The following is a 13,452-nucleotide window of genomic DNA, read 5'->3' as shown; positions in this document are numbered from 1 at the left end:
CCGGCCCGGCCCGGCCTGACCATAACAGCCAAAAACGGCCTTTTGATCGTTTTGTCCCCAAAAACGGTTAAAAAATAAATATTTTGTGAGGTTATTTTGATCATTTGTTTAGGGGGTTGGCCCTATAAATAGAGGGGGGTTTTTATTTGTTTTCTTCATACCAAAACTCATCTACTTCTCTCTTATACTCTTATACTCTCTTATACTCTTATATTCTCTTATACAATCTTATACTCTCTTATACTTTCTAATCCTTTCATCAAATGGCTTCCGGATCTGATTATGAAGAGCAAAACCTATCTCTCGATCTTGAAATGAGTCCTCCTACTGTGTCTACTCTTACCGATGTTAATCCCGAATCCGGTGACGACGAATCTGCACCAAGAGCTCCTAAAAGCCCAAGATCCGATGTGTGGAATTTTTACGAGAAGATCGACGTCACCAATGATAAACACGGTAGGATCCTCACCCAGAAGGCTAAGTGTGCATTGTGCGGCAAGATTTTTCAAGCTCATCATAAGAGCGGCACCAACCACCTCAAACGCCATTTAGATAAACACAACAAAGGCCAGACTCCTTAAGGTGATATCCGACAATCTATGATTTCTCAATCCTTCTTTTCTGGTTGTCTCGGTAGTTGGAACTATGACGCTGCCAGAGCCAGAAAATACGTAATCAGGGTTATCATTCTTAAAACCTTCCGTTTAAATTAGTAGAAGATGATGAATTTGAAGATATGCTTAGAGATGGTTTTTATCCTGCATTTAAAAAAATTTCTCGTCAAACCTGTCAATGTGATATTTTAAAATATTATCAGGAGGAACAAGGAAAAATAATTTCTTATTTTAAAAATTTAAACTGTAAATTTTCTTTAACTTCTGATATTTGGACATCTAGAGCACAAACTGGATATTTATATATCACAGCACACTGGATTGATAAAAAATGACAAATGTTTAAAAGAGTTGTTTCTTTTATTACAATAGAAGAGTCACATACTGGAATTAATGTTGTAAATTTAATAATTGAAGAACTTATGAAATTAAAAATTTCAGAAAAAATATTTTCTCTTTCACTAGATAATACAAGTAATAACAATGTAGCTGTTGATTTTATCAGATCAACTCTGTCATTGCCATGTCATGGTGATCTTTTTCATATTAAGTGTATCTGTCATATTTTAAATTTAATTGTTCAAAGTGCATTTACTAAAATTAAACCCATGATAGAAAAGGTTAGAACAGTTGCTTATATGCATAATGATTCTGAACAAAGACTTAAAAGATGAAAATAATTTTGTAAAAGAAAAAATGTAAAGCCCAGACTAATTCCAAAAGATGTTGACCATATGTATGCAATTGTAGCTGAGCTAACTGGTGGATCTGGACTTGGATCGTCATCATTGGAGGTTTCTGAAATAGATGAATATTTATCTGCTTCTTTAGTTAAATGTCAAGAAAATACTTTAGATATTTTGCAATGGTGAAAAATATATGGACCAGTTTCATATCCTATATTTTCCATCATGGTTCGTGACTTACTAACAGTGCAGGTTTCGACGGTAGCTTCGGAATCCGTCTTCAGCACAGCAGGACGTTTGATCGACGACCACAGGACATGCTTAGATCCGTATACTGTACAAGCGGTGATGTGCTTACAAGATTGGTGGAGGTACGAGAAGCGAACGCAAAGCATCGATCGGATGGCTGGAATTGAAGATAAATTTGAAGAATTAGGACTAGCAGATAGATATAAAGAATAAATAATATTCATCAAATTGTAATTTATATATCTTAGCTTAAAATTTGTAAATAATTATTTTGGAAATAGTTGCAAATAATAGTGATATAGGTGAGTAGGTGCCAACCTAATTGGGATGTACTTATCTATTGTGATGCGATGAATTCCAAAATAAATTTATACTTGTAATTTGTAAATAATTTATTAATTATTAATAAAGAATTTATTTTTATAATTTTTTATTTGTAATTTATGTCATTTTAAGTGATTAATAAAATTATTGTTTTTATTATTTTTCTTGTTCTTTTTTTGTATAATTTAAAATTTAAATAAAAATTAAAAAATTTGATAAAAAAATAAAAAAAATTGGAAAAAATCTGGGCCAGCCCGGAACCCGGCCCGGTCGGGCCCGGGCCCTGACCCGGCCCGGGGTACCCTGGTCCGGGCTCCGGTTTTGCCCGACCCGGGCCCGGATTTCCGGGCCGGGCCAGCCCGGATGGACAGGCCTACATGTGATACAGAAGAGTTTGTTAATATGTTCATTATGATTGAAAAGCTAAGATTAGACATCTTGATTTTCAAAATTAACCACAAATCCATAATCTAATAATCGAAACTAACGTAAGAGTATGACTAATATGTATTCAGATATTTCGAATACAAATACGGATATTTCACTCCAAAACCATATCTATAACCATATTCTATCGGTTATAGATTTGAGTAACCATATTCGTATCCTAATGGATACGGTCACGGATATTTTCTCGGATACAGATACGGTTTAGTACCCTTATCTGTGAGCCAAGCAAGTCTAGCTGGAAAAAGATTAACGAGCTGAATATGTGAGTCATAAATGAGTTAGAAATTACAGAAAATGAATAGAGAGTATTTTGGCGACATATTTTTTATTCCGTGTAATGTATCAACATCAAGGGCCAACTTCCCTCAAAATCACAATCAGCTAAGCTCGCTGCCGACAACTCCACGTCTGCTCTCCTATATACACCGAGAATCTAAAGAGTTATTTGTCATGCTACAGTAATAATACAGTAAAAACTGTAACACGAACAATAAACCAATTTGATCCTCTCTACTCGTAATTCACTGTAGCATAAACAATAAATCGAGTTTGCCCCTCCATACTTCGAGTTACAATTTATTCTACAATATTTTACTATATCATATACAATAAAGCAAATCAAATGTATTAAAATTTGGATCTTTCTTTAAGTATAGAGAAGTAAATATGATTTCTAAATCAAATATATTAAAACTTGGATCCTTTTTAAAGTAAAAATGAGTATATATGATTTATAAATCAAATGTATTCAAACTTTGGATCCTTCGTTAAGTATAAAAGAGTAGATATAAATCTAATTTTAAGTATACAACAATTAAATCAAATGTATTAAAACTTAGAGGGAGAGTCTTGCTTTGCACGGGCATCACACTAGTAAAGTCTAAAGAAAAAAACAAAGTTGGTGAAAGGAAATGAATATTAATTATACTTATATTATTGCGTGAACTTACTAGGACTCAAATTAAAGAGAGGGAAAAAAAACTACTTGGAATTCTTCAATGGGTCAATCGATTATAAATAGGCAGCTGAATTGATGAGACAAGCACATGCACGTGAGATGTTGGTGACAACTAATGAAGAAGTGATGGGTGGAAGCAGAGAAGGTGGGAAGTTTGTATTTCGACCCACGGTTATTTCTTTTTTTAATTTTCTATATTTGTTACCAAAACCATCCCCATTTAATTCTATACATTGCCAGCTTGGAAATGCCACCTCATCTGTGCCACAAAATGGTTCCATAATTTTGGTCCAAAAGGAACTATTCCTCTTTAACATATAGACTCCTATTTCAATGTATTAATCAATAACCTCATCATCACAATAAAATAATTTGCTTTAGTTTTGGAAAAACGAGCAAATACGCTCTTTGACAAAAAAAACATAGAGATTGCCATTGCATATGTACTCGTCATATATATACACTAATACTGACAGGAAATATATTGCAAAGTTATATATTGCAACTTGATTTGTATTTCTCATGTTTTGTTTGCTATACTGTAATTGGAGAGGTAAGTACATTTAATTTGATGAGAACAAAAATTAAAGCTTCACACAAAAGGAAATCAAAATAAAAAATTGATGTCGGTACATTTAATAACAGTCTTCTAATTCATCTCGGGAACACCATGTAACTTTTTCACCATTTACTTTCAATAGAAAAGCTAAATTTGCATTGAAAGTATATTTTTTTCTACAATAAAATTGTAAAATAATTCAAACAATAAATTTAGGCCGCCTTTGGCAAGCTTGAAAATGATCTAGGCAAGTTTTAAACTAGCTCCACTTGGTCTAGTTTACGCTAAGGGGCTGTTTGGTTGCACAAATTTATAGAAAAGTTTTCTCAAAATGTCTGACAATGGTAATTTTGTAATTAAAATTTTTTGTAGATTTTCGTAAATTGTGTTTGGTTCAAAAAAATTTACAGAAATGTTTTCTGTAAAGTACAAAAAAGTACCAAAATTTACAGAAATCAAATTTCTCTCAAAATGGGCGGAAATCACCCAGAAATCTGACACCACATTGACATTTTTCTAAAAAGTTGACACTTTTCTATAAATTTAGGGGGTGTTTGGTTCAATTTTTATAAGTTATATGAAATTTTGCTATTTTCTATAAAGTTATGGATCATTTTCTTGTTTTGAACCAAACAAGTAAAGTAAATAAAAAATAAAAAAAATTGATACTTTTTAAGTATTTCTCAAAAACTTTTCCTATAAATTTTTTTTTTAAGAAATACAAGAAAATCATATTTTGGATGGAAAACCTTTTCTATAATTTGTAGAAATTGAACCAAACGCCCCCTAAACTAGAGGATATTGAGCTAGTTTTAACTTAAACCTAGTTTTGCCAATTTGTAGACTAGATTCTGTTTGAGCTAGTTATCTCGTAAACCAAGTAAGAAATGATTTATTTCCAGTGTAGTCATTCAGCAAAAGGGGACATAATTAAAAGAACTAGTGTTTTCTGTCTTTTTCATTTGTCAAAAAAATTGTTAATTTCCTACGACAAATGTTACATGCAACTTTTTGCTATTGCAACATTAGATGCAACTCGTTAGTTGAGGTAAGATGAGCGCATAGAGAACTCATGCATCACTGCATGAGAATTTCTACAAAGGAAAATTCCAAGGACCCAAAATATGAGACTAAGGTGAGGTGACCCCTACTATTGCATAATGAGCTGATCATCACATTAAGCCTGTAGCAAAGCTCTTCTACAAAAATAGACACAGTGATGAGTTATGGATATGGATCCGAGCGAGATAATAAATTATTACACATCATAACAAGCAAGACACCACACCCAACAGTCTCACGCGTTCTCTGCTTCAAACTCCAGAGAGAGAAAGCAAACAAAAACAAACAAATCGAGAGGGGAGAGAGAAAGTTCGATAACATGAATCAAGCAATCGCGATTTTTCTCTTGCTGCTCCTGGCTGCTGTAGCTAATCGAGCCCGATCGAAATGCGGTGACGACGCCGTTATCTTCACCTTCGGTGACTCTAACTCAGACACCGGCGGCCTCATCGCCGGCCTTGGACTCCGACGGCCGCCTCATCCTCGACTTCCTCTGTCCGTACTCATTAAATTCCCCTCGGTTTTTATTTTATCTTTTTTAAAAAAATTTAAGTTTTTTATTTTATTATTTTTTTTTGCATGAATTCGTTTTTGAACGAGCCCGAAAAACTTTGTAGATGATATATTTTTGCTGGATATACCAAAACTACAAATGCTAGCTACTATACGTCACAATAAATAAAAATCTTTATTTGGTAAAAGACAGTTTTTATTTCCTTATTTTTATTATTAATTTTTTATTTTATTTTTCTCCAGATTTTTCTCATTTAACCCATCTTTTGAGATAAGACCAGCATTTGTGTATGAAGCTTTAATACAAAAAAAAAAAAAAACTTCATTGGCTATGTCATGATGCAGCTTTGTAAGGATTATATCAGAGCAACAAATCTCTATTGGGGCAAAAACTATTTGTGTAAATGTTGTAGTTAAAAAAGAAAAAACTTTTGTCTCCAGATTTTCTCATAGACCCATCTTTGAAAATAAGGCCAAGACCTTTTGGGTATATCAAAATACAGTCTTTTTCGAGGATTATATAAAAATAAAATTTTTGTGTATATTTGGAAATGAAATAATTTTGAAGAATGTTAATGAAGATTGACGATGAATGTGCAGGTGAAAGTTTGAACACGAGCTATCTAAGCCCATACTTGGACTCTTTAGGCAACACTGAATTCAGAAATGGTGCAAATTTTGCTGTTGCTGGTTCAACTACATTGCCAAGAGACAGGCCCTTCTCTCTTCACATCCAAGTGCTCCAGTTTCTTCGATTTCGATATCAGACTCAACATCTTGTTGCTGCTCAAGGTACTACTTTAATTTGTGCATATTGTGTTCTTTTTAAAGTTTTGGTGCTTATGAGTTTGATGTTGGTTTTAATAGGTACGAGGAATTTGTTCAATGAGGAGAAGTTTAGGAAAGCATTATACGTGGTAGATATTGGGCAGAATGATCTTGCAGAGGCTTTTGCTAAAGGTTTGAGCTATGAGAGAGTTGTGGGGGTCATCCCAAACGTTCTCTCTGAGATCAAAACTGCTATTGAGGTAATTTTGTTGCTTGTTGATCATAATGTCATCATCTTTTATGTGTTGTAGAGGTGTATTTAGTAGATTTTTACTCCAAGAGTGTGGCATTATAAGCTGTTTGCTAGGTTTTTTTCATGGAGCAAAACTAGTTATAAATAGTACTGCATTATCCAAAGTATTTGACTCAATAAGCATCTAAAAAAATATTAAACATATGTTCTATCATATATATATTAATGTCAATTACTAATTTGATTTTATACTTTTAGAGTAAGGTCAAAACAAAATTAAAAGTAGAATAGAATGCAATTTTGTTTATAACCATTATTATACTCAACAGCACCTTGTTTATTTGTATGTTCTGTTCCATCTCAATCTGAATCCATATGTGTGTTGAGATTTTAACATCCAAACTACATTCATATCCTTGTATTTATCAATTAAAAGAAAACAATCCATATTGATCCATGTTTTCTTAAGAAAAGAACATTCTCAAATTCATTATACTATGCTTATTGACATATTTATTCTGTATCTATTCTTCTTAATGTCAGGTTGTGTATAATACGGGTGGCAGAAATTTTTGGGTACATAACACTGGTCCCTTGGGTTGCTTACCTCAAAAACTCTCTGTGCCAAGAAAAAGAAGCAACAATCTTGACCCAAACGGATGCCTCGGTTCCTTCAATGATGCTGCTAGGAAATTCAATGAGGGGTTGAGTGCTCTCTGTGACGAATTGAGTTCTGAATTGAAGAATGCTACCATTGCTTATACAGATATATACACCATCAAATATGATCTCATAGCTAATCATACCAACTACGGTAAGCCAGAAACCTTTACTTATTGATTACTATATTTGTTTTTATGTTGGTTAGAAGTATTAGGATCTTTTAGGACTCAAAATGTTTGAAACAGTGATAAATGAGTGATATTAAATTGAAGTGAACACTGAAGTTATCAGATTTTAAGGATTTTACCTGAATGTTTTTGGCTCCACAGTGGCATTTTCTGTAGTAAAGTTCAATTTGTCACTCCTCAGTAGTTTTTTGGTTAAAAATTTGCTAGACCTCTGTTCACTTTAGACTCTCACGTATGTGCTTAAGCTGTAATGGGGCTATTTCTAGATGTCCTATGCTTAAAATAGGTTCACATTGCCTACTGTTTTTTTAACCAGTATATGCTATTTTTATATATTCTCATCTTTTTTCTTTAACGTGTTTGACAAATTTCCGGATTACCCAACTGAATGACCAAACTGAATCTGTGACCTTAGATCATAGTATATTTTTTCAGATTATAGCCTTTACTTCCATTTATACAAAAAGAATACTTTTCTTACATATTATTGTGTCCTGTACTAATCTCCCTTGAGATAAAATACAAAATTTCATGAAAAATTGTGATTTCTTCAGGCTTCAAGAGCCCAATAATGGCATGTTGTGGCTATGGTGGACCTCCATACAACTACAATATCAATATAACATGTGGCAACCCAAGCTCACAAGCCTGTCAACAAGGACTTCAGTTCATAAACTGGGATGGAGTTCATTACACCGAGGCGGCAAACTCTATACTTGCTTCTAAGATACTCTCTACGGACTATACCAAGCCTAAGCTCAAGTTTGATTACTTCTGCAACATCTAATTGATGCATAAAGAAAGAATGATTGAACAATATACTTGATGTTGCACCCTTATGCAAGGTGAACATAAATATATAAATTTTGTTATCAAAAAGGAAGTGAAGTCTGTTTTTTGGTTGTACTTTGTATGTCTTTGAGCAAGTGAAAATTTTATTTTCTTCTTGACTTTTTATAGCAAGAACTATTAATCCTGCACAATGAAGAGGATTCTGTTAATTTGGGGGTTGGATACCAACCACCGAAGAATTCCGCATTTCATTCTAGAACGAAGCATATTGCGCTTCGGTACCACTTCATCAGATCCATGTTGAAAGATGACGTGTTAAAACTGAAAAAGATTCCAGAAAGTAAGAATCCAACAGACATGTTAACAAAGACGGTGACCGTTTAGAAACTGGAGTTGTGCGCAACTTCAGTTGGCCTTCATGCATAAGATGATGAGGGCGGAGCCACACAGGAGAGGAGCTTGATGAGATAGCATGTTGTCGTCGGTTTGGTCTCCAAGTGGGAGATTGTTAATTTGGGGGTTGGATACCAACCTCTGCCGGCGAGGAGCTCCGACGAGCTCGATGTCGACGCAGGCAAAGCCACAGGCGAGATCCAGGCGATCTTCGGCAGCACAGGCGAGCACGAACTCTGCGTACGAGCGCCTCCCCCGACCCTTGCGTTTGGGTGTGCCGACCATGGCGTTTTGGCGGTTCGAACTCTGCGTCACAGCGATCCCGACCCTTGCGTTTGGGTGCCGACCTTTGCGTCCGCGGGCCGCTGGCGACAGGCTGTCGCCTCGCCTATAAAACCCCCTTCTTTGGCCCTAGGGTTTTTTGCCGCTGAAGCTTTCCCCCTTCTCCTATTTTTTCTCTCTAGCGGCGGCGGTCTGCCCCAAAAATCGCAGCAACGATTTTTTCCCCCTTTTTTAATCTCAGTTTTCAACAGAAAGTTTGAGAGGAGATTTAAGAAGAGAGAGAGAGAAATTAAAGAGGGAATTTATTGTGGACTTCATTTATTCTCAAGTGAGACTTGAAAAGGGTTCATACCCTTTAATTATAAACACTGTAGCTACAGTGTTTATTTGAGAAATCCCAGTTTTGGGATTTGCTCTTGATTTGTAATTTCTTGTTTGATTAATAAGAAATTATCTGTGTGGCTCCCGAGGACGTAGGCAGTTGCCGAACCTCGTTAAAACTTGGTGTACTTTTTCTATTCTGCGTTTTTATTACATTAGGGATTTCAGCGTTAAATTCCCAACAATTGGTATCAGAGCGTGAAACGATCTACAGAATGTCAGATTCAAGTGGGAGCCATGACCGCAGATGAAGGAAAAATAAGACTTGAGAAATTTGATGGAACAGATTTCGGATTCTAGAAAATACAGATAGAGGATTATCTGTATCAGAAAAATCTGTATCAACTAGAGGATTATCTGTATCAGAAAAATCTGTATCAACCACTATCGGGGAAGAAGCCAGATTCTATGAAGGTAGATGAGTGGAACCTTCTAGATAGATAAGCCCTCGGAGTTATCAGATTGACGTTGACTCGCAATGTTGCGTTCAACATAGCGAAGGAGAAGACCACGACGGGTCTTATGGCAGCTCTCTCAAATATGTATGAGAAGCCATCAGCCACGAACAAAGTTCATTTGATGCGGCGGTTATTCAATCTGAAAATGACGGAAGGCGCGTCAGTAGCACAACACCTCAATGAACTTAATACGGTTACAACCCAATTGAGTTCAGTTGAGATTGAGTTTGATGAGGAAGTTCGGGCGTTGATACTTTTGTCTTCCCTACCAGAGAGTTGGAACGCTATAGTCACAGCTGTGAGTAGCTCGTCGGGAAACAATAAGTTGAAGTTCGACGACGTTCGTGATTTGGTTCTCAGTGAGGAGATCCGACGGAGAGAAACGGGTGAAGCCACAACCTCTTCAATATTACATACAGAGTCAAGAGGTAGAAATTCAACCAGAGGAAACGGACGAGGAAAATCAAACTTCAGAGGTAGATCAAAGGACAGGAGGTCCAAATCAAGGAATCCAAGCAACAGCTCGAAGGCTATCGAGTGTTGGAATTGTGGAAAGACCGGGCATTACAAGAATCAGTGCAAGAGTGCACAGAAGGAGAAGGAGGCGAAGGCAGAGGTGAATGTCACCTCCACTTCAGGAGGAGACGACGCATTGATATGCTTTTTGGAGAGCAAGGAGGAATCTTGGGTGTTGGATTCAGGAGCGTCGTTCCATGCTACCTCTCAGAAAGAATTCTTCGAGAAGTATACTCCCGAAAATCTTGGATACGTATATCTTGGTGATGATCAACCATGTGCTATTGTGGGCAAAGGCGTGGTAAAAATTAAGTTGAACGGGTCAGTATGGGAGCTGAAGGATGTCAGGCATATTCCCGACCTGAGAAAGAATTTAATATCCGTAGGCCAGTTGGCTGGCGAAGGATATACCACGACCTTCCATGAAGATGATTGGAAGATCTCAAAGGGCGCAATGACGATTGCCCGAGGCAGGAAGACTGGTACCCTATATATGACAGCAGGTGCACGTTGTTCGATCTCAGTTGCAGCAGGCAATGAGACTTCAAAGCTGTGGCACCAGAGACTCAGTCATATGAGTGAAAAGGGGATAAAAAGCATGCACACAAAGGGAAAACTCCCAGGACCGCAGTCAGTGGAGATGGATATGTGCGAAGAATGTATACTTGGAAAGCAGAAGAGAGTCAGCTTTCAGACAAGTGGCAGAACCCCCAGGAAAGAGAAGTTAGAGCTCGTTCACTCAGATGTGTGGGGACCAACAACCACCGCGTACTTTGGTGAAAAATACTACTTCGTGACTTTTATCGATGATCACTCTCGGAAAGTGTGAGTCTACTTTCTGAAGCATAAGTCAGAAGTATTTGAGGCTTTCAGAAGATGGAAAGCTATGGTCGAGAATGAGACCGGTCTGAGAATAAAGAAGCTCAGGACCGACAATAGCGGTGAGTATGAAGACACCGGATTCAAGAAGTTCTGCTATGAGCACGGGATCAGAATGGAGAGAACCGTGTCCGGCACGCCTCAGCAAAATGGTGTAGCTGAGCGGATGAACCGAACGTTGACAGAGAGAGCCAGAAGCATTCGAGTACAGTCAGGCCTACCGAAGCAGTTCTGGGCAGAAGCGGTCAACACAACAGCTTACTTGATCAACCAAGGTCCATCGGCTCCATTGGAGCACAGAATACCAGAGGAGGTATGGTGCGGAAAGGAGGTAAAACTCTCACATCTTAAAGTTTTCGGTTGTGTAGCTTACGTGCATATTAGTGATCAAGGCAGGAATAAGCTTGATCCCAAGTCAAAGAAATGCACTTTCATCGGCTATGGTGAAGATGAGTTCGGCTACCGCATTTGGGACAACGAAAACAAGAAGGTGATCAGGAGCAGAGATGTGATATTCAACGAGAAGGTGATGTACAAGGACATGCACAAGACTGATGACTCAGAGAGCGAGTCAATATTTGTAGATGCAGATGATGTCCCGAGTAACCTCTCGGAAGAACCCAATGCAGAGGGTCCTCAGCCAGAAGAGCCTGTTGGACAAGATGGTGCGCAGGAGCCCGACGCACCAGCTCCGATATTAAGAAGATCTTCTCGTCCTCCTGTACCCAACAGGAGATACATGAACTATCTGTTGTTGACAGATGGTGGGGAGCCTGAAAGCTTTGATGAAGCTTGTCAGTGTGGAGATGCGAGCAAGTGGGAGCTTGCCATGAAAGATGAGATGAAGTCCCTCATCTCAAACCAAACGTGGGAACTAGCTGAGTTGCCCACGGGTAAGAAGGCACTCCACAACAAATGAGTGTACCGGGTGAAAGAGGAGCAGGATGGTTCCAGAAGATATAAAACCCGGCTAGTTATCAAAGGTTTCCAGCAGAAGGAAGGAATTGACTACACCGATATTTTCGCTTCCGTGATGAAACTAAATACTATCAGGACCGTGATGAGTATTGTAGCAATTGAAGATCTTCATCTCGAGCAGTTAGACGTGAAGACGGCGTTTCTTCACGGAGATCTAGAAGAGGAGATATACATGCACCAGCCAGAAGGTTTCTCAGAAGAAAAGAAGAAAAAGAACCTGGTGTGCAGACTCAAGAAGAGCTTGTATGGCCTGAAACAAGCCCCAAGACAGTGGTACAGAAAGTTTGACGGCTTTATGCACAAGGAAGGTTTCCAGAAGTGCAACGCCGACCACTGTTGCTACTTCAAAAGATATCAGTCCAGTTATATCATCCTACTGCTGTATGTTGATGATATGTTGGTTGCAGGAGAAGATATGAAAGATATCAAGAGTTTGAAGCAGCAGCTGTCAAAGGAGTTTGACATAAAGGACTTGGGTCCAGCGAAGAAGATCCTTAGAATGCAAATTACGAGAGATAAGAAGAGAGGTCTCTTGCAGTTATCTCAGACGGAGTACATCAACCGTGTTTTGCAGAGATTTAACATGGGCAACGCCAAGCCTGTGAGCACACACCGTGTTTTGCAGAGATTCAACATGGGCGATGCCAAGCCTGTGAGCACACCCTTGGCCAGCCACTTTCGTCTATCGAAGGATCAGTCTCCTCAGTCAGAAGAAGAGAAAGAGAGTATGGCTCAGGTTCCTTACGCCTCAGCTATCAGAAGTTTGATGTACGCAATGGTCTGTAAGAGATCAGACATTGGCCATGCAGTGGGAGTGGTCAGCCGGTTTATGTCGAATCCAGGAAAAGCTCATTGGGAAGCGGTCAAGTGGATTCTGAGATATCTACGAGGCACCACACAGAGCGGTGAAGTTGATCACCGAAGAAGCACCACCGGCTATGTATTCACCGTCAGAACTACAGCTGTTAGTTGGATGTCACGGGTACAGAAGATTGTTACCCTATCCACTACAGAAGCTGAGTACGTTGCAGTGACTGAAGCCAGTAAAGAGATGATATGGCTTCAGGGTTTGTTAACAGAGCTGTGATTCAAACAGGAGAAGAATGTTTTGCACAGTGATAGCCAGAGTGCGATACACTTGGCGAAGAATTCAACATTCAGAGTGCGATACACTTGGCGAAGAATTCTGCATTTCATTCTAGAACGAAGCATATTGCGCTTCGGTACCACTTCATCAGATCCCTGTTGGAAGATGACGTGTTAAAACTGGAAAAGATTCCAGGAAGTAAGAATCCAGCAGATATGTTAACAAAGACGGTGACCGTTCAAAAACTGGAGTTGTGCGCAACTTCAGTTGGCCTTCATGCATAAGATGATGAGGGCGGAGCCACACAAGAGAGGAGCTTGATGAGATAGCATGTTGTCGTCGGTTTGGTCTCCAAGTGGGAGATTGTTAATTTGGGGGTTGGATACCAACCTCCGCCGG

At 38.2% G+C, this 13,452-nt stretch overlaps 1 protein-coding gene across 1 annotated transcript; it reads left to right on the top strand.

The window, feature by feature from the left end:
• LOC109822436 (GDSL esterase/lipase At1g09390-like) lies at positions 5,089–8,237 on the top strand. The gene is given in 6 exon segments (XM_020388629.1): positions 5,089–5,364; positions 5,366–5,397; positions 6,016–6,207; positions 6,283–6,443; positions 6,980–7,250; positions 7,842–8,237. Coding segments are annotated over 6 exon segments (1,032 nt in total). The 5' UTR covers positions 5,089–5,221; the 3' UTR covers positions 8,075–8,237.

This window comes from Asparagus officinalis, chromosome 8, assembly GCF_001876935.1.
Source record: "Asparagus officinalis chromosome 8, Aspof.V1, whole genome shotgun sequence".
Taxonomy (NCBI): Eukaryota; Viridiplantae; Streptophyta; class Magnoliopsida; order Asparagales; family Asparagaceae; genus Asparagus; species Asparagus officinalis.
This window is presented reverse-complemented; position numbering and strand designations above follow the sequence as displayed.